The 22747-nt window shown below is 40.0% G+C and overlaps 1 protein-coding gene across 1 annotated transcript; it reads left to right on the top strand.

Annotated features, from left to right (window-relative positions):
- The first annotated feature begins 21850 nt into the window (after window positions 1-21850).
- On the top strand, window positions 21851-22300 carry LOC127108309 (uncharacterized mitochondrial protein AtMg00810-like). The gene has a single exon (XM_051045776.1). The coding sequence runs from the start codon at window positions 21851-21853 to the stop codon at window positions 22298-22300; it is 450 nt and encodes a 149-aa protein (XP_050901733.1).
- Window positions 22301-22747: the final 447 nt, after the last annotated feature.

Genomic DNA, 22747 nt, shown 5'->3' with positions numbered 1-22747 from the left:
GTGTTTAATCAAAAGTTCTATAAATCTATAAGTTAAAAAGTTGGATTTTTTCTTTTTAGTAGGTCGAGAAAAAAATAACATTAACAAAATTAAATTGCTTGATTTATAAAAATGATATATGAAATGTCTCATATTTGTGAATAAAAAGTAATGAGTGTGACAAATATTAGACGTAATCCATATTCAGAAGTAGTATTATTAATCAGAAGCAGAAGCTTATGTGGTTGTTGTTTCAGAAGCGGTGTTTGACTTTTGAGTTGTAGTTGGTTTTAAGTTTTTCAGAAGATACACTGCTTAGCTAGCATAAATTAACATTTTACCTACGTAGCATTATTGTTTGTGTATATAAACTCTGACGTGTAATAGAGTTTTAATAATGCAATCAATATAGAGTTTCTCTCCAAAAGTTAGTTAGATCTATTTTCTCTCTCTTCTCTCTCCATCTTCATCATCTTCATTTTCTTCATCTTGTGCTCCAATAATTGGTACCTAGAGCTCTGATTCGATTCACAAGGAAACACGAGTGTACGATGACGCGTGTGTGATTGATTTTGTTTCTTGAAATTCGCGTTGAATTCATGATCGGAATCGTAATAGAATTGCATTTCTTGATTTGCGAGATTGGGAAACACAGGTGTTTGGTGAGATCTATGTGAGTTTCAATGCACAAAATCGAAGATGAACGGCGGAAAATGTACCTTGAATACAAAGCTTCTAGTGTTTGATGGAAAGAATTGGAATCGATGGTCGATTCAGATGTGGATGTTGTTTGGCGCTCCAGGCGTTCTTGATCTCGTCAACGACGATTATGTTTCGGTTGCGGAGGATCTGACAGAAGCACAGAGAAACGCACAAAGAAAAACGAGGAAGAAAGATCAAAAGACGTTGTTCTACATCCATCAGTGTGTGGATGCTGTAACACCCAGAATATTGTTAGATTAATTTAAATATTATTTTAATATGATTATTTGAAGGTAAAATGAATTATTAAATAATATTGGGAATTATTATTATTATTATAGATGTTATTTATTTTAATAATAATTAAATAAATAAAATAAATGGAATATGAAGAGTGGAAGGGTAAAAGTGGAATTGGATAAAAGAGGCCAAAGTGAGAACTCAGGGTGTTTTCACGTATTTTTGCCTCAAAGTCAGAGAAAGGGAGAAACGCTGAAGAGAAAGAGAAGGAAGAGGAAAAGGCCAAAGATTGCTCAGAACTTCCTTCAATCCAAAGAGGTAAGGGGTCTGAACCTTATTAAACGATAATATGCGAGCAAATTCATGATATATGTTGGATTGTTGATGGATTTTGGGGATTTTAGGGAGATTGGGAAAGTTTGGGGTTTTGATGGAAATTCTCCGATCTGTGAGTTTTGTTGAGTTATATGCTTAGAAGCCCGCGCGTCCACTGTTTCTGCACTTAAAATCTTATTTATGCACATAACAGCCAAATGACGTTCGCCATATCAGTTTGACGGACAGTTTTTCCAGAATAAGAGCGTTTAACGCTAATGGCGTTCGCCATTAGCCTAATGGCGTTCGCCATATCAGTTTGACGGACAGTTTTTCCAGAATAAGAGCGTTTAACGCTAATGGCGTTCGCCATTAGCCTAATGGCGTTCGCCATATCAGTTTGACGGACAGCTTTCGCATTTTAAACTCCCAGATGTGATATCGTTGTAATGTTGTTGTTGTTTTGTTGAGTTGTATGTCATGCTATTAATGATGATGATAACATGACTATATGATGCTGTTGTTGCTATGTTGATTATGATGCATGTTTGGTGTGCATGCATTCATGAAAGGCCGATGCCTAGTGATGAACGGACTGAGTTCCAATGATGTTGTTGACTCCGGGCTTGTGGAGAGGCTTGGTTCCTTACGGGGAACTCGGATTCTATGGTGATGAATCCGGGAGTGGTGATCCTGTAGTTGGTCACAAAATGGGTATACCGAGTCGTGTTGAGTCATGCATGGGTGTGTGCATTGCATTTGATATGTTGTTTTGTTGATGTTCATGAGTACGTTGATTATGATGATTATGATGAGTTGTGTTGGCATATGTGAAATATATTTATGTTTATATTTCTGTCGTTATATTATTATTTAATAATGTAATTCTCACCCCTTCTGCATGTGTTTATGTTCATCTATGATGAGCAATGTGCAGATAAAGAGGAGTAGCTATTGTTGAGGTTTGAAGAATAAGTGTAGAATTATTCTACAGAGTCGAGTCAAATGCTCTGGTCATGTGACACCGGGGTTATGGGATTCGATAGATAATTGGTTATTATTTACGTTGTTTATGATGACTAATATGTTGAGATGCTTTGTTGAGATAATGTTGAAACATTATTATGAATTGTTATATGATAAATGGTAATATTTGTGTTGTTGTCCGCTGCGAAGTTTTAATAAAATAAATAATATGTTTTATGTTGTGATGCGATAAGTGTTATGTTGTAAGAAATGTAAACTCTTCTACATGTTGTACTCTGATAATCTATTTAAATATGTCGTTTGGGTAGAAGGGTGTTACATTAGTGGTATCAGAGCATAGTCAGTCCAGTCGAGTCATAATGTGATGTTTTCCCTGTTGGTCGATTAGTGTAAATGACACTGTCGATATTTAACGGTGGTGGTTGTGTTGTGCAAAGTATGGCTGAAGAAAATGACCGTGCGATTGCTGAGGCTTTGGCTGCTATGGCGCAGGCTATGCAGGCGCAGCAGAATCCGCCGGTCGACGAGTTTAAGAATTTGGGAAGGTTTCTGAAGAATAACCCTCCTACATTCAAAGGGCGCTATGATCCAGATGGTGCTCAGATTTGGCTGAGGGAAATTGAGAAGATTTTCCGGGTGATGACGTGTACTGAAGCACAGAAGGTGCAGTTTGGTACGCATATGTTATCTGAAGAGGCTGAAAACTGGTGGGATAACACTCGCCAGAGAATTGAAGTACCAGGTGCTGAGATGACTTGGGAAAGGTTCAAGACGGTCTTTCTGGAGAAATATTTTCCTGCTGATGTGCGATGTAAGAAGGAGATAGAATTTCTAGAACTGAAGCAGGGTAACATGTCTGTTGCTGATTACGCTTCGAAGTTTGAGGAGCTGGTGCAGTATTGACTTAGTACCAGGTACGAGTCCAGTGTCGATGTCTCCTTATAGAATGTCGGCAACTGAATTAGTTGAATTGAAGAAGCAACTTGAAGAATTGCTTGAGAAGAAGTTTGTGCGTCCAAGTGTTTCTCCTTGGGGTGCACCAGTATTGTTAGTGAAGAAGAAAGAAGGTACGATGAGGTTGTGTGTCGATTATCGGCAGTTGAATAAGGTGACTATCAAGAATCGGTATCCATTGCCGAGGATTGATGATTTGATGGACCAGTTGGTTGGAGCTCATGTTTTCAGTAAGATTGATTTGCGGTCGGGTTATCATCAGATTCGAGTGAAGTCAGATGATATTGTGAAGACTGCTTTCCGTACGAGGTATGGTCATTATGAATACACTGTGATGCCGTTCGGTGTGTCTAATGCTCCAGGTGTGTTTATGGAATATATGAATCGTATATTCCATCCGTACCTTGATAATTTTGTTATGGTGTTCATAGATGATATATTGATATATTCTAAGACGGAAGAAGAGCATGCAGGACATCTGAGAATTGTTTTGCAGGTGTTAAGAGAAAAGAAGTTATATGCAAAGTTATCTAAATGTGAGTTCTGGTTGAAGGAAGTGAGTTTCCTTGGCCATGTGATTTCGAGTGGTGGGATTTCTGTTGATCCTGCTAAAGTTGATGCTGTATTACAGTGGGAGACTCCGAAGTCTGCTACTGAGATACGCAGTTTTCTGGGGTTAGCTGGTTATTATCGCAGATTTATTGAGGGCTTCTCTAAGTTGGCATTGCCGTTGACGCAGTTGACTAAGAAGGGTCAAGTGTATGTGTGGGATGCAGCTTGTGAAGCGAGTTTTGTTGAGTTGAAGAGGCGGTTGACCAGTGCTCCAGTGTTGATCTTGCCTAATCCTGGTGAGTCCTTCGTTGTTTATTGTGATGCTTCTTTGATGGGTCTTGGTGGTGTTTTGATGCAGAACGATAAAGTTGTAGCTTATGCTTCTAGACAGTTGAAAGTTCATGAGAGGAATTATCCTACGCATGATCTAGAACTTGCAGCTGTTGTATTTGTGTTGAAAATGTGGAGGCATTATCTGTATGGTTCCAGATTCGAAGTGTTCAGTGATCACAAGAGTCTGAAGTATCTGTTTGATCAGAAAGAGTTAAATATGAGGCAGAGAAGGTGGTTAGAATTACTGAAGGATTTTGACTTTGAATTGAGTTATCATCCCGGTAAGGCTAATGTAGTTGCAGATGCGCTGAGTAGAAAGTCTCTACATATGTCTATGATGATGGTTCGGGAGCTTGAGTTAATTGAACAGTTCCGTGATATGAGAGTGGGTTGTGAAGTTTCCGCTGATAGTGTAAAGTTGGGTATGCTGAAGTTGACTAGTGAAATTCTGGAAGATATTCGGAATGGTCAGCAAGTTGATGTCGCTCTCGTTGATCATATTACTATGGTTAACCAGGGTAATGGTGGTAATTTTGAGATTGATGAGAATGGCATCCTGCAATTTAAAGGTAGAGTTTGTGTTCCTGAGGTGTCTGAATTGAAAAAGAGTATTCTTGAAGAGGGCCATAGGAGTGGATTGAGTATCCATCCAGGTGCAACTAAAATGTATCAAGATTTGAAGAAGTTGTTTTGGTGGGCTGGTATGAAAAGAGATGTTGCTAAGTTTGTGTATGCCTGTTTGACTTGTCAGAAGTCAAAGATTGAACATCAGAAACCGGCAGGTATGATGCAACCTTTGAAGATTCCTGAATGGAAGTGGGATAGCATTTCCATGGATTTTGTGACGGGATTGCCGAGGACGGTGAAAGGTAATGATTCTATTTGGGTGATTGTGGATCGATTGACTAAGTCGGCGCATTTCTTGCCGATGAAGATTAATCACTCTTTAGAGAAGTTGGCAGAGTTGTATATTGAGGAGATAGTGAGGCTGCATGGTATTCCATCCAGTATTGTGTCTGATAGAGATCCCAGATTTACTTCTAGATTTTGGGAAAGTTTGCAGAAAGCGTTGGGGACTAAGTTGAGGTTGAGTTCAGCTTATCATCCTCAGACTGATGGTCAGACTGAAAGAACTATCCAATCCTTGGAGGATTTGTTGAGAGCTTGTGTGTTGGAGCAGAGTGGTTCTTGGGATAGTTATTTGCCGTTGGTGGAGTTTACTTATAATAATAGTTTTCATGCTAGTATCGGTATGGCTCCATATGAAGCATTGTATGGTAGGAGGTGTAGAACTCCATTGTGTTGGTATGAACCAGGTGAGAGTGTTGTACTCGGACCTGAGATTGTGCAGCAGACGACTGAAAGGGTTAAGATGATTCAGGAGAAAATGAAGATTTCTCAGAGTCGTCAGAAGAGTTATCATGATAAGAGGAGGAAGGCACTTGAGTTCCAAGAGGGAGATCATGTGTTCTTGAGAGTCACTCCGACGACAGGTGTGGGTAGAGCTTTAAAGTCTAAAAAGCTTACTCCGAGGTTTGTGGGTCCGTATCAGATTTTGAAGAGGGTTGGGGAAGTGGCGTATCGGATAGCTTTACCGCCATCGCTTTCTAATCTGCATGATGTGTTTCATGTATCTCCGTTGAGAAAATATATTGCGGATCCTTCGCATGTTGTTCAGTTGGATGATATCCAGGTGAGGGATAATTTGACCGTTGAGGTGTTGCCAATTCGGATAGATGACCGAGAAGAGAAGACCCTGAGAGGTAAGAAGATTGCTCTAGTGAAAGTTGTTTGGGGAGGTCCAGCTGGTGAGAGCTTGACTTGGGAGCGTGAAGATCAGATGAAGGAGTCGTATCCGGCTCTATTTGTTTGAGGTATGTTTTCGAGGACGAAAACTTCTAAAGTGGGGGAGAGTTGTAACACCCAGAATATTGTTAGATTAATTTAAATATTATTTTAATATGATTATTTGAAGGTAAAATGAATTATTAAATAATATTGGGAATTATTATTATTATTATAGATGTTATTTATTTTAATAATAATTAAATAAATAAAATAAATGGAATATGAAGAGTGGAAGGGTAAAAGTGGAATTGGATAAAAGAGGCCAAAGTGAGAACTCAGGGTGTTTTCACGTATTTTTGCCTCAGAGTCAGAGAAAGGGAGAAACGCTGAAGAGAAAGAGAAGGAAGAGGAAAAGGCCAAAGATTGCTCAGAACTTCCTTCAATCCAAAGAGGTAAGGGGTCTGAACCTTATTAAACGATAATATGCGAGCAAATTCATGATATATGTTGGATTGTTGATGGATGTCATACCCCAAAATTTGCCCATCAATAGTTCAAGACATTTTTCAAAGGCATTCCGAATCATTTTTATGACACTGATCTCAAAGGAACGAAGGCCCAGCTCACGAATGAAAATGGCCCAAACTGGCCTGTTCGCTACACGCTCGCCTAGTGATAACATGAAATTATATCATATTTTAAGGCTTAATTCAATTAAATTTTATCATCATTTATTTCAGGTCACTTTATATTATTGGATATTACGCGGTATTTTCTTCCTATTTGTCTCAGGTGCTTATTTGGAAACACAAGTAGAATTGGAGGAAAAGAGGTGCAAAAAGGAGGAAAAACGAACCAAATAGCAAGGCCCAGCCCAGAATACAAGAACTCAGGTATTGCACCTGTGACGAGCGTCACAGAGGCTGTGACGAGCGTCACGCCTTGCGCATCCCTGTGACGGACGTCACACATGGTGTGACGAACGTCACACCATTCCCCTACTTTTTGGGCGCCAGTAACGCCTCAGAGACTTGAAGAGACTTGAGGAATGTTGGGCCCTATATCCACGCGCACGTTGAAGACCTTTTGGCAACGGGTTACTGAAGCATATATAAATAGCCACGAAGAAAACCTAGAGGGGGGAGGTTTTTCCACATTTTGTTTCCTTTGGCCGTTTTTGCTTTTGCATAGTTTCTTTTCCAGTAGCTTAGTCATTGTTTATTACGAGTTCTACACTGCTCCCCTTGCAATTTCCCATTCCCTTTTTAGCATTTAGTTAATTCTTTTCGCACAATAGTTTCTGCAACGGAAACTATTGTGCACCTTTTTACCGAATCTAACCTTACGTTAGGATCTAGTTTATTTCCTTCGTTTTAATTTGTTGTTTAAAGGAAACCCTGAAGGAAAAGCCGGCGGCACCGCTCAACTCAATCCGGCATCAACCCTAAGAGTGCCAATTCAAGGTTACGATTCAATTGCAAACAGGTTTGCGTTACTATCGCCGCTTTACGTCCCGAATTCCCATGTGATATTATAATTGAATTCATAAATATATTTGAGGTTCTGTATGTAGACTTAAGTATGCCTGGATACCTTGAATTGTTGTGATGGATGCCGCTGTTTTTCGTTCTGTTTTGATCTTTGCCCTTCTGACCTGTTTTATTATAACCATGCTTTGTTTACCTGATACTATTACTGCTTTGGTGCAACTCCTCGATTACACCCTGCTTTGGTATGCTAACCCGTTTGTTGAATTTTGCAAAGGTTCATATGGCCCAGGAAAAGATTGCCGTTAGGTCTTCCACTTTATTTGTGGGATACCCTTGTGGAGATTCGCCCTAAATTACTTGATTAATTTTAATGTGTTAATTTTAATGTATTAATTTTAATGTATTAATTTTAATGTGGAGATTCATCCTAATTACCTAATTAACTTTAAAATATGGCTTTTAAATATGTGATCTTGGACCTCTCTTTTGCCTTACGATAACACGGTATTACGGTCATGCCCCGCGAATGTAGGGATACACTTAGCAAAGACCCTTCGGTTAAATCATCATAAAATAAATCATGGTCCCTCAGATGTTGCCTTCGAAAATACGATTTTGTCCCCCGATGACCCTTCGGTGTAGCCTACGGTTAAATGATGATCGTCCCTTCGAATGCTAAGGTATCCTTACAACTGTTGCCTTCAATGACCAATCGATAACCCTACGATGACCCTTTTACATCCAAAGGATAAAACTACTTACTTCTCAATAGTAAGGACAGTTTTACCCTCATAAGGATAGGAAATGCCCATAACGACCTTAGGAAGGTATAACTCTCAATTACTGGATCATAACCTGAAACATTTTCCATACTTCACACTTTGCAAATATTAGAAAATCGCCACTTGGCATACATTCATACTAGAATCATTGCCAAGTTATATTTTTCTAAATCACTTTCAAAATTAAAACGAGATAAACACTTTGTATACATTCATACGAGAATCATTACAAAGTTAAACTCTCTTTTCAAAACATTTTCTAAGCACCTCACAAACACTTTTTCAGACACGAAAAATAACATAAGTGATCCAGCAATTAAGAGCCCATGGATAACCATGGATACAAAGGGTGCTAACACCTTCCCTTTGTATAATGTACCTCCCGAACCCAAAATCTTTTGAGGTCTTTCCTATTCTTTTCCACCTTTCCTTATTGGATAAAAGAAAAGTCGGTGGCGACTCTTGCTATCCGCGACATTGCGATAAAAAGCAAAATATCCCAAGTCAGTTCACCGTATGACAGAACTGGCGACTCTGCTGGGGACTCTTTAAAAAGAGAGGTTACCTTAAAACAAGATCACTTATTTGAATTGTTTGATTTACTTTTAAGGGATTGCTTGGGTATGTTATACTTGAGTGAAAGATCCTACACCCGGATCTAGTGTACCTTAGGTAAGTAGCAAGAGATCATCGCGACTGTCCGGCGTATACTGGAATGGTCAAAATGATGGCTACGGTTAATGTGGCACTTTGGATGTCCTGATGTTCCTCATGTTAGTTGAGGAAATATTTGGCATTCGCGTGGTGTCATAAAAGCATTAACCAGACCTTTAGAACCCTAATTGACTCATCCTGGCCATTAGAAAGTAGTGAGATAACTGGCTTCGGTTCCGACTGGAGTTGGTTGAGACTCGATACTACACTCTTTGAGATTGGACTTTAGGGAAGCTTCAGTCAACCACTTGGTGTTGCACTGAAGTGGACTTAAGGAAAGGTCAATGATTTGAGATCCTTCTAGAACCCGGTTACTATTCTAAGACAGGTTGAACCAACCAAACTTCAGTGGGGAGGGTATTTACCTATGAAACTCACGCAAGCCTTAAAACCTAGGAATGATTGTTGTGTGACTTGCTTGTGCTTGTTATTTATCTAACAACATGACATCATAACAACATAACATCATGTCATCATAACATTGAACTAACCATTTCAAGGACTTAGGGATTTAACTTTGCTCTGTTTTGTATGAAAAAAAAAACAAAAAAAAAAAAACAAAAAAAAAAAGTTTCCCTTTTCGGTAGTTTATGCAAAGTTAAATTCCAAAAGGCCTTGAAAACATTTCATGCATTGCATAGCATAACATTGCATAACAGGTACTCTAAAGGGATCAGTGTTCTCACGGTTTTCCTCCAAACAGAAAAATGGATCTCGAACAAATTGTCAAAGATCTCCAGACTCAGAATGCTCAATTCAAGGAGATGATGCTAAGCTTATCCAAGGGGCAGGAGGAACTGAAGGCTCTTTTGTTCGAAAAGAAGAAAGACAAGAAAGCTGTGAGTTTCATTAACCCGGGAAGAAGGCGTAAAGGACAGGCTACGGGAATCAAATTTGGAATCCCGAATGGTCCAGAAGAGGGGGCGGAGAATGACTCAGAGGAAGAGAACGCTGATTTCTCCAACCATGAGGATGACGATGAGAACTATGAAAATGAACAATACTCTCCGAGAGATGATAAGTACAAGTTGCTGGAAGAACGCATGCTAGCCATGGAGGGTCAGAAGGCGCCTGGTCTAGATTTCGAAAGCTTGGGCCTGGTCTCCGATGTGACCATTCCCCGCAAATTCAAAATCCCCACTTTCACTAAGTACGATGGGGTATCCTGTCCTCAGATGCATCTAAGGGCTTATGTGAGAAAGATTCAGCCGCACACTACTGATAAGAAACTGTGGATCCATTTCTTCCAAGAGAGTCTGTCTGGCACACAGTTAGAGTGGTATTATCAGCTTGAGAGCTCTAACATCCGCACATGGACTGATTTAGCAACAGCTTTCTACAAGCACTACCAGTATAATTCTGAGTTAGCGCCTACTCGGCTACAGCTACAAAATATGACTATGGGCTCTAAAGAAAGTTTCAAAGAATATGCTCAAAAGTGGAGAGATTTGGCTGGCAGAGTCAAACCCCCTATGACTGATCGAGAGTTAGTGGACATGTTCATGGGTACACTGACTGGCCCATTCTACAGCCATCTACTGGGAAGTTCCTCGTCAGGTTTCACTGAACTTATCTTGACAGGTGAACGGGTAGAGAGCGGCATTCGAAGTGGAAAGTTACAGGCAGCTACTTCTACAAGCAGTAAAAAGTCCTACCATGGGAAGAATGAATCGAATGCTGTGTATGGTCAAAAGAATCATAACAAGAAAAATGGTGACCATGCCGTTGGAGCAGTGACAATCGCCGCCCCGCCGGCTCAAAACTTCCAGCAAAGACCAGACAGACCAAGAAGGCAGTTTACCAAGCTCAATATGACTTTGGCACAAGCACTGCAAAGTATGCTAAAAGTAAACTTAATCACTCTCAGAGATCCTCCTGCAAAACCCAACACTACTTCTCCTCGTTATAATCCCAATGCCAGGTGTGCCTATCACTCCGATAGCCCCGGGCATGATACAAACGATTGTTGGTCGTTGAAGAACAAAATTCAGGATATGATCGACGCTGGAGAATTTGAATCTGATCCGCCTGAGACTCCTAATGTCATCACTGCTCCTCTGCCTAATCAGGGCGAGACTGTCAATGCTGTGGAAGACACTGATAACGATTATGACTTGGATAGCCGGATTTTCCCAACAATTGGTGACAGACTCGACAATTGGAAGGCTGAAGACACTATCCCGATTTCCTTTAGTCAAGAATAATTGGTATTGCTATGTTTGTGTTTCAAAAGCATTGTGTCTATACCCGGGGCATAATAGCTAATTTTAAGGATTTGTCATTTTCATAAGCATATTCATATTCAATAAATCAATGGACTTTTTGCATTCAAATATTGCGTTCTTTATCTTTCCTGTCATTTTTCAAACAAGCTATGTTTTCTTGCACACACTCACGTAACAATTTGCCGATCCATATCCACTCTGGATCCTGTTGGTAATGACTCTGCTACTGTTCATTATGACTTTGAAAATCCGATCTACCAAGCCGAGGATGGAAGTGAGGAAGATTGTGAAGTCCCTAGAGAACTTGCCAGACTGGTACTACAAAAGACTATACAGCCGCATGAGGAATCAATTGAAATTGTAAATCTGGGTACTGAAATAAACAAGAGAGAAGTCAGAAGTTTCTTGGGGCACTCGAATTACATTGCCCGATTCATTCCACACTTGACTGCTACCTGCAAACCCATCTTCAAATTACTAAAAAAGAAAAAATCAAGAGATGGTATGGAATGATGAATGACAAAATCAAGAAGTATCCCTAAGAACCTCCAGTTCCGATGCCATCAGTTGAAGGAAGACCTCTCATCATGTATTTGACCGTGTTAGAAAATTCAATGAGGTGTGTTGGGGCAACATGACGAGTCTGGTCGAAAAGAGCATGCCATATACTGCCTTAGCAAAAGGTACCGACTGTGAAACAAGATACTCACAGCCCGAGAAAGCTTGCTGTGCTTTGGCCTGGGCTGCTCGCCGACTAAGACAGTATATGTTGAATCATACCACCTTATTGACTTCTAAGATGGATTCTATCAAATATCTACTTGAGAAACCTGCTGTCTCCTGAGAGAGTTATCACTGATAATGGTACTAAACTGAACTCTACACGCAGTTCAAAATAAAACACCATGACTCTTCTCCGTACCGGCCAAAGACGAACGGCGCCGTGGAGACTGCTAATAAGAATATCAAGAAGATCATACAAAAAATGACATAACGTACAAAGACTGGCATGAGATGTTACCTCTTGCTCTTCATGGTTACCGCACTTCGACAGGGGCAACCCCTTTCTCTTTAGTCTATGGAATGGAAGCCGTTTTACCAGTGGAAGTTCAGATTCCCTCTCTAAGAATCATGAAAGAGGCGGGCTTAGATGAAGATGAATGGATTCAGACTCGACTCGATCAGATAAATCTGATTGATGAGAAGAGACTTGCGGCTGTTTGTCATGGGCAGATATATCAGAAATGCATGACCCAGGCATTTAACAAAAGAGTTAAGAGACAGGTGTACCAACTTGGCGACTTGGTGATCAAGCGTATCATTCTACCACAAGGTGATCCCAGAGGCAAGTGGACTCCCACATACGAAGGGCCATTTGTAGTTAAGAAGGTATTCTCCGGTGGAGCCATGATACTTGCTACGATGGATGGCGAAGACTTCCCGCATCCCGTGAACGCAGACATAGTCAAAAAATACTACGCCTAAAAGAGACCCGCTAGGTCGACGTACCTAGGCAAAAGTAAGGGCATCCCGGCGAACAAAAAGGGTTCGGGCAAAATTAGGGATAAACATATAAAGACGTACACCCGGCAAGTCGAAAACCTGAAAAGGCGGCTTGGACAAAAAAGGGCATCCTGGTGGACTGAGAACCTGAAAAGGCGGTCCAGGCAAAAATTAGGGATTAAAGCGTATGACTATGTCCCGTTTTCTGTCAGCTTCAACCAAGTTCAAGGGACTGAACAAGCCAATCACTTTTATCCGACAGCAGGTGATGAGATTGCTTGAAGACATAATGACAGTAGTGGAATTAAAATCAATAGGACTTTTTCTGCATAGCTTTCTCTTTTTCTTGACAATTTCCTCTTACTAGGATTTCCGTCTCCTTGTACTCAAATTGCCTATTTATAGGCCCTCTTTCAAAATCAATACAATTTCATTTCCAAAAAGATGCTTTTGTTTTTACCTTTTCTGTTTTGTTTGCGTAAACGTCCATTGATTTAACTTGAATTGACTTATGCACTTGAATATGACCAATGTTTACAAAAATGCATGCCTAAAATAGCAATAGCAATTACGACACGACTTCAGGATCGAGGAGAAGGTCTAACCACGCTTTCCAAGGAGGCTGTTACTAATTCGATTCCCCGGCAACGCCAATTATTCCCCAGAAGAGGTCGGCACCGCCCTACCGAAAGGTCATCCCTTCCATCCCCAGCCAGGCCCCGTTGGACAGAACCCAAATCCCCAGCTAAGGAAGGGCCATCAATACCAATGTCTCCGACCAGCGGACTGAGATCTATCTCCCCAGTAGTGTCCCCTGGAAGAATGTTTCAGACGCCTAATGCATTCATTACATCATTTCACACCACATATCTACATACAATTTTCATTCCGCATCATATACATTACATCATTTCATAACATATACATGCATACAATGCTCGCATTTATTCCAGACGCATAATTCACTCATCACATCATTTCACAGCACACGCATGCATACAACATTTGCATCTCATGCATCATAACATGGCATGAAGCTAACGTTATTTTTCAGGTTAATTATCCTCTTGATACAATCAACACAAAGGTCCATTCAGACGGACATCTGTATCAATTACATTCAGGATTCAACTACACCTTTCAGATATACTCCATGTCAACATTCATTCTGACATCCTCCCAACGATGGCATCTATAAGCTCATCCCAGACATTTGTCGCAAATACAACATATACAAATACTATCAGATACAGCCTAATGTGCAGTTCATTCTGATTCAGCCCAACATATGACTCTTTCAACTCAGATACGGTCTAACGTACGATCCATTCTGACTCTCAACAACTCCAATACGGTCTAACGTACGACCCATTTGGATATTCAAATCCTCAGATGCTGCCTAGCGTACGGTATATTCCGGGGTGTAGTCTAGCGTACGACTACTTTCTTCTTCAGATACAGCCTAACGTACGGCTCATTCTGCAACTCCAATACGGTCTAACGTACGACCCATTTGGATATTCAAATCCTCAGATGCTGCCTAGCGTACGGTATATTCCGGGGTGTAGTCTAGCGTACGACTACTTTCTTCTTCAGATACAGCCTAACGTACGGCTCATTCTGCAACTCCAATACGGTCTAACGTACGACCCATTCGGACCTCCAGCTCAGATACGATCTAGCGTACGATCCATTCTGACCTTCAACCACTCAAAGACAGTCTAATGTACGACCAAGTTAGACCTTCAAGTCAGATTCTGCTCAGTGACAGTCTAATGTACGACCAAGTTAGACCGTCAAGTCCTCGGACAACTCAGATAAGGTTTAATGTACGACCAAGTTAGACCTTTATCTCCTCAGGTGCTACCTTCGGACAGGTACGTTCCTGAATGGTAGTCTAGTATACGACTACTCCCTTGCTCAGGTGCTACCTTCGGACAGGTACATTCCTGAATGGTAGTCTGGTATACGGCTACTCCCTTGCTCAGGTGCTACCTTCGGACAGGTACATTCCTGAATGGTAGTCTGGTATACGGCTACTCCCTTGCTCAGGTGCTACCTTCGGACAGGTACATTCCTGAATGGTAGTCTGGTATACGGCTACTCCCTTGCTCAGGTGCTACCTTCGGACAGGTACATTCCTGAATGGTAGTCTGGTATACGGCTACTCCCTTGCTCAGGTGCTACCTTCGGACAGGTACATTCCTGAATGGTAGTCTGGTATACGGCTACTCCCTTACTCAGGTGCTACCTTCGGACAGGTACATTCCTGAATGGTAGTCTGGTATACGGCTACCCCCTTACTCAGATGCTACCTTCGGACAGGTACATTTCTGAATGGTAGTCTGGTATACGACTACTCCCTCTTCAAGCAGATTCAGCCTAACGAACGGCTCATTCTGCAACTCAGAACCGATCTAGCGTACGATCCGTTCTGATCTTTCATCCCCATCAAAGTCATCCGCCTAACGAACAGCTCACTCTGATACTCAGATATGGTCCAGTGTATGATCCATTCTGATCCCTTATCCCCAGCAGCATATAGCATACTCTGACTCCCCAGAGAAGTCAACAACATGATGGATGATTCACTATACGATCTAGCGTATGACCCGGTATGACATCCATGTCTTCAGACATTGTCTAACGTACGACACAATCTGGAAATCTCCTCATCAAACTACCTGGATGGCATCTTTAAGTCCATCTACCAAGACTAATTGGCAAGGGCAAATTTTTGGGGCATTTTAGTGTTCAATAATCTTTCACCTCCAGACCACGAACGACACATACCATTCTACTCTCTCGGTTCAAGAATATTGAACAGGGGCAGCTGTCATACCCCAAAATTTGCCCATCAATAGTTCAAGACATTTTTCAAAGGCATTCCGAATCATTTTTATGACACTGATCTCAAAGGAACGAAGGCCCAGCTCACGAATGAAAATGGCCCAAACTGGCCTGTTCGCTACACGCTCGCCTAGTGATAACATGAAATTATATCATATTTTAAGGCTTAATTCAATTAAATTTTATCATCATTTATTTCAGGTCACTTTATATTATTGGATATTACGCGGTATTTTCTTCCTATTTGTCTCAGGTGCTTATTTGGAAACACAAGTAGAATTGGAGGAAAAGAGGTGCAAAAAGGAGGAAAAACGAACCAAATAGCAAGGCCCAGCCCAGAATACAAGAACTCAGGTATTGCACCTGTGACGAGCGTCACAGAGGCTGTGACGAGCGTCACGCCTTGCGCATCCCTGTGACGGACGTCACACATGGTGTGACGAACGTCACACCATTCCCCTACTTTTTGGGCGCCAGTAACGCCTCAGAGACTTGAAGAGACTTGAGGAATGTTGGGCCCTATATCCACGCGCACGTTGAAGACCTTTTGGCAACGGGTTACTGAAGCATATATAAATAGCCACGAAGAAAACCTAGAGGGGGGAGGTTTTTCCACATTTTGTTTCCTTTGGCCGTTTTTGCTTTTGCATAGTTTCTTTTCCAGTAGCTTAGTCATTGTTTATTACGAGTTCTACACTGCTCCCCTTGCAATTTCCCATTCCCTTTTTAGCATTTAGTTAATTCTTTTCGCACAATAGTTTCTGCAACGGAAACTATTGTGCACCTTTTTACCGAATCTAACCTTACGTTAGGATCTAGTTTATTTCCTTCGTTTTAATTTGTTGTTTAAAGGAAACCCTGAAGGAAAAGCCGGCGGCACCGCTCAACTCAATCCGGCATCAACCCTAAGAGTGCCAATTCAAGGTTACGATTCAATTGCAAACAGGTTTGCGTTACTATCGCCGCTTTACGTCCCGAATTCCCATGTGATATTATAATTGAATTCATAAATATATTTGAGGTTCTGTATGTAGACTTAAGTATGCCTGGATACCTTGAATTGTTGTGATGGATGCCGCTGTTTTTCGTTCTGTTTTGATCTTTGCCCTTCTGACCTGTTTTATTATAACCATGCTTTGTTTACCTGATACTATTACTGCTTTGGTGCAACTCCTCGATTACACCCTGCTTTGGTATGCTAACCCGTTTGTTGAATTTTGCAAAGGTTCATATGGCCCAGGAAAAGATTGCCGTTAGGTCTTCCACTTTATTTGTGGGATACCCTTGTGGAGATTCGCCCTAAATTACTTGATTAATTTTAATGTGTTAATTTTAATGTATTAATTTTAATGTATTAATTTTAATTGGAGATTCATCCTAATTACCTAATTAACTTTAAAATATGGCTTTTAAATATGTGATCTTGGACCTCTCTTTTGCCTTACGATAACACGGTATTACGGTCATGCCCCGCGAATGTAGGGATACACTTAGCAAAGACCCTTCGGTTAAATCATCATAAAATAAATCATGGTCCCTCGGATGTTGCCTTCGAAAATACGATTTTGTCCCCCGATGACCCTTCGGTGTAGCCTACGGTTAAATGATGATCGTCCCTTCGAATGCTAAGGTATCCTTACAACTGTTGCCTTCAATGACCAATCGATAACCCTACGATGACCCTTTTACATCCAAAGGATAAAACTACTTACTTCTCAATAGTAAGGACAGTTTTACCCTCATAAGGATAGGAAATGCCCATAACGACCTTAGGAAGGTATAACTCTCAATTACTGGATCATAACCTGAAACATTTTCCATACTTCACACTTTGCAAATATTAGAAAATCGCCACTTGACATACATTCATACTAGAATCATTGCCAAGTTATATTTTTCTAAATCACTTTCAAAATTAAAACGAGATAAACACTTTGTATACATTCATACGAGAATCATTACAAAGTTAAACTCTCTTTTCAAAACATTTTCTAAGCACCTCACAAACACTTTTTCAGACACGAAAAATAACATAAGTGATCCAGCAATTAAGAGCCCATGGATAACCATGGATACAAAGGGTGCTAACACCTTCCCTTTGTATAATGTACCTCCCGAACCCAAAATCTTTTGAGGTCTTTCCTGTTCTTTTCCACCTTTCCTTATTGGATAAAAGAAAAGTCGGTGGCGACTCTTGCTATCCGCGACATTGCGATAAAAAGCAAAATATCCCAAGTCAGTTCACCGTATGACAATGGATTTTGGGGATTTTAGGGAGATTGGGAAAGTTTGGGGTTTTGATGGAAATTCTCCGATCTGTGAGTTTTGTTGAGTTATATGCTTAGAAGCCCGCGCGTCCACTGTTTCTGCACTTAAAATCTTATTTATGCACATAACAGCCAAATGACGTTCGCCATATCAGTTTGACGGACAGTTTTTCCAGAATAAGAGCGTTTAACGCTAATGGCGTTCGCCATTAGCCTAATGGCGTTCGCCATATCAGTTTGACGGACAATTTTTCCAGAATAAGAGCGTTTAACGCTAATGGCGTTCGCCATTAGCCTAATGGCGTTCGCCATATCAGTTTGACGGACAACTTTCGCGTTTTAAACTCACAGATGTGATATCGTTGTAATGTTGTTGTTGTTTTGTTGAGTTATATGTCATGCTATTAATGATGATGATAACATGACTATATGATGCTGTTGTTGCTATGTTGATTATGATGCATGTTTGGTGTGCATGCATTCATGAAAGGCCGATGCCTAGTGATGAACGGACTGAGTTCCAATGATGTTGTTGACTCCGGGCTTGTGGAGAGGCTTGGTTCCTTACGGGGAACTCGGATTCTATGGTGATGAATCCGGGAGTGGTGATCCTGTAGTTGGTCACAAAATGGGTATACCGAGTCGTGTTGAGTCATGCATGGGTGTGTGCATTGCATTTGATATGTTGTTTTGTTGATGTTCATGAGTACGTTGATTATGATGATTATGATGAGTTGTGTTGGCATATGTGAAATATATTTATGTTTATATTTCTGTCGTTATATTATTATTTAATAATGTAATTCTCACCCCTTCTGCATGTGTTTATGTTCATCTATGATGAGCAATGTGCAGATAAAGAGGAGTAGCTATTGTTGAGGTTTGAAGAATAAGTGTAGAATTATTCTACAGAGTCGAGTCAAATGCTCTGGTCATGTGACACCGGGGTTATGGGATTCGATAGATAATTGGTTATTATTTACGTTGTTTATGATGACTAATATGTTGAGATGCTTTGTTGAGATAATGTTGAAACATTATTATGAATTGTTATATGATAAATGATAATATTTGTGTTGTTGTCCGCTGCGAAGTTTTAATAAAATAAATAATATGTTTTATGTTGTGATGCGATAAGTGTTATGTTGTAAGAAATGTAAACTCTTCTACATGTTGTACTCTGATAATCTATTTAAATATGTCGTTTGGGTAGAAGGGTGTTACAGATGCGAATGTGTTTGAGAAAATCGTTGATTTGACGACAGCGAAGGTTGCGTGGGACACACGGGGTACGGTGCTACGACGGAGATGCATCAGTGAAAAAGTTCAAGCTTCAGTCTCTATATAAACAATATGAGAATATCAACATGAAGGACAATGAGAAGATAGCTGATTACATCTCTAGAGTGATTCTGATCACCAATGAGATGAAATCTTGTGGAGAAACTTTGTCAAAACAAGTAATCACTGAGAGGGTATTGAGATCTTTTACTCCTCAATTTGATTACATTGTTGTAGCAATTGAACATTCTAAATACCTCAACACCACGAGGATTGAGGAGTTGCAGAGAAGTCTAGAGGCACAAGAGTTGCGTCTGTTTGAGAGAACCTCCAAAAGAGAAATAGGGCAGGCTTTGAAGGCATCTTCTGGAAAGAAAAGTCAGAAGCAGTCTCGGTCAGAATCCAAGAAGAGACACGGTGGTGGTTTTCAGAAGTCATAAGCCTCAAATTCTGATGAGAAGAAACATTAGAAAGAAAAGGAGAAGTTAGACAAGAAGAAGATTTAATGCTACTGTTGTAAGAAGTTTTGCCACTTTACTGTTGACTGTTGGGACAACAAGGAAAGGAAATCAAAATAAGAAAACATAGCCATAAGAGATTTTGATGATGAACCTGTGTTATTGATGACTTCTGAGTTTGATGGTGCGTATTTGGTAAACTGGTGGTATATGGACATTGACTGCTCAAATCACCTAACTGGAAACAAACAATAGGTGATTGATTTTGACTTTAGAAAGAAGACAAAAATCAGATGTGTTAATGATAAATACCTCAATGATGAAGGTATGTGAAATGTCAAAGTCAAGGTGAAGAATGGTAAAACTGTTATGATCAAGGATGTTTGGTATGTTCCTGGCATGAAAAGCAATCTAATTAGTATAGGTCATCTCATTGAGAAAAGTTTCCCAGTTACTATGAAGAACAATATCTTGAAGTTGGATGATTCTGATCAGAAGTTGATTATGCAATCTGAGTAGGGAAGCAACATAATATTCAAGGTGAATGTGGAGACAGCTAAAACTAAATTCCTTAGTGCAGAAGACACTGAAGGTGGGAGTGATCTATGGCATAAGAGATTAGGGCATCTTAATTTCATAAGCTTAGGGAATCTGAATTCTAAGAAGCTGGTATATGGCATTCCCAAGATTGTGAAGCCTGAGAAGTCACGCGAGATATGCATGAAAGGCAAGCAACCTAGATTTTCATTTGCATCAGAAGTAGCCCCAATAGAAAAGCATGCTTTGGGAGTAGTACATTCTGATGTTTGTGGACTATTTGAAGTGCCTTTACTTGGAGAAAATAAATATTTTGTGTCGTTTGTGGATGAGTTCATAAGAATGATATGGGTAACACTCATCAAGTTTAAGCATGAGGTGTTTGCTGAGTTTCAGAAGTTCAAGGTGAAGACTAAAAAACGGAGTGGTCAGAAGTTGAAAATTCTCAGAACTGATGGTGGAGGTGATTATAACTCTACATAGTTCAGAAAGTTCTGTGAGGAGAATGAAATTGAGCATGAGATGACTGCTCCATACACTCCTCAACACAACGATCTTGCTAAAAGAAGAAATTGAATTTTGCTTGATATGTCAAGAAGCATGATGAAGGAGAAGAAGTTGTCTCACACCTTGTGGGGAGAAATTGTTGCCACTGCAGTATATATGCTCAACATGTGTCTAACAAAGAAGCTGAAGGAAATTGTTCCTTTTGAGAAGTGGACTAGTGATAAGCAATGTGTGAGTCATTTCAGGGTATTTGGTTATGTTTGTTTCAAACATGTTCTAGGTGCTACTAGATAGAAGATGGATGATAGAAGTAAAGTAACGTTGGTAATTGGGTACCACAGTACAGGTGCGTATAAGCTTTATTGTCCAGTCACTAATAAGATTGAAGTCAACAAATACGTCATTGTGAAGGAATTAGAAGCATGGGATTGGAGTAAGTCTCAATACAACTCTGTTGTAGTGCCAACACCTGAGTTAACTTCTGAAGATACTTCAGAATCTAAAGGTTCTAAAGATGAATTTGAATCAGAAGATGATTTTGAAGGTGACTCTGAAGACGAGTCGGACTCTGAAGGTGAATCTGATTCTAATCCAGATTCTAATGATGATCCAGACTCTGGTGTTCAAGAAGCTGTAGGATTTCAAACTTCTGAAGGTGCTCCAACTTCTAAAGGTGGTCCAACTTCTGGAGGTGGCTAAGCATCTGATATTGTTCCAGCATCTGAAGAAGATTCTGAACAATTTCAGCGGCCATAAAGAATCAGACAAACACCAAGGATATTTGCAGAGTTTGACATGTTAAAATATATTGAGGTAGACTCTGTCGGAGAAGTTATTAAGTGTGCCATGTTAGTAGACTCTAAACCAGTTAGTGTTGAACAAATGCTTAAGAAGAAAGTGTGATTGAAGGCCATGAAAGAAAAACTTGAGGCTATAGAAAGAAACAAGACTTGAGAGTTGACTGAACTTCCAAAAAATAAGGAAGTCGTCAGCATCATATGGGTTTTCAAGGTGAAACTGAAGCCAGGTGGATTAATTGGCAAACACAAAGCAAGTTTAGGAGTAAGAGGATTTATATAGAAATATGAACTAGATTACTTTGAAGTGTTTGTGCCTGTAATTAGACATGAAACAATCAGATTGGTGATTGCTATAGGTGAAAATAGGAATTGGTCTCTAATACATCTGGATGTGAAATCTTCATTTTTGAACGGTCCATTGCAAGAAGAGGTATACGTGTCACAACCTCCTGGGTTTATGAAAAATAATCGTGAAGGGATGGTGTACAGGTTACATAAAACGTTGTATGGATTGAAATAAGCTCCTAGAGCTTGGAATCTGAAAATTGATTCATTTTTCATGCTCCAAGGATTCAGAAAGTGTGAGATGGAGTATGGAGTTTATGTTCAGCATACTTCTAAAGGAAATATGATTTTGGTGTGTCTCTATGTTGATGATATATTGTTGATAATAAGTTGTTCATATGAGATAATGAAGTTCAAGAAGATGGTGATGAATGAGTTTGAGATGAGTGATCTAGGAAATATGGTATATTTTCTAGGGATGAAGATTATGTACTCTGAGAAGGGTATTATTTTACATCGGCTGAATTATAAACTTGAACTTCTGAAGAGATTCGAGCTGACAAATTACAAGATTGCAATCACACCTACTGAAACGAATCACAAGTTGGATTCTAATATTGAGGGTGATGATGTAGATGCTACAACTTTTAAACAGTCGGTTGGCTCATTGAGATATCTCTATAACACCATACATGACATCTACTATGCAGTTGGAATGGTGAGTAAGTTCATGAACAAACCAAAGTGGTGACATTACCAAGCTGCTGTCAGGATACTAAGGTATGTTAAGGGAACTCTGAAGTATGGAGTTTTGTTTCCTTCTGATGTTGAAGTCGGGTTAGAGTTAGAATTTTGTTTCCTTTTGAAGTTGAGTTAGAGTTGTCGGTTCTCAACCTCTTGACCTTCCTGCCGGTCTGATTTTCGACCAGAGTCTTCCAACTTTTGAAGTTCTAAAAAGTTTCACCCTTAGCCTTTTGGATGAATACCCATAACTTTCTGGAATAATCATCAACTATGGATAGAAAATTGTATGTTCCTGAATATGATGGACAACTCGCAGACCCCCAAAGATCAACATGAATGTAATCCAAGGATCAATGTGTTCTTTGTTTGCCTTTATTAAACTTCACTCTGCAAGATTTTCCAAGTACACAGGGTTCACAAAACTTCATCTTTTCGACTTTGTCTCCACCAAGTA

This window comes from Lathyrus oleraceus, chromosome 7, assembly GCF_024323335.1.
Source record: "Lathyrus oleraceus cultivar Zhongwan6 chromosome 7, CAAS_Psat_ZW6_1.0, whole genome shotgun sequence".
NCBI lineage: Eukaryota > Viridiplantae > Streptophyta > Magnoliopsida > Fabales > Fabaceae > Lathyrus > Lathyrus oleraceus.
Note: the sequence above shows the minus strand (reverse complement) of the source record. Positions and strands in the feature narration are given on the sequence as shown.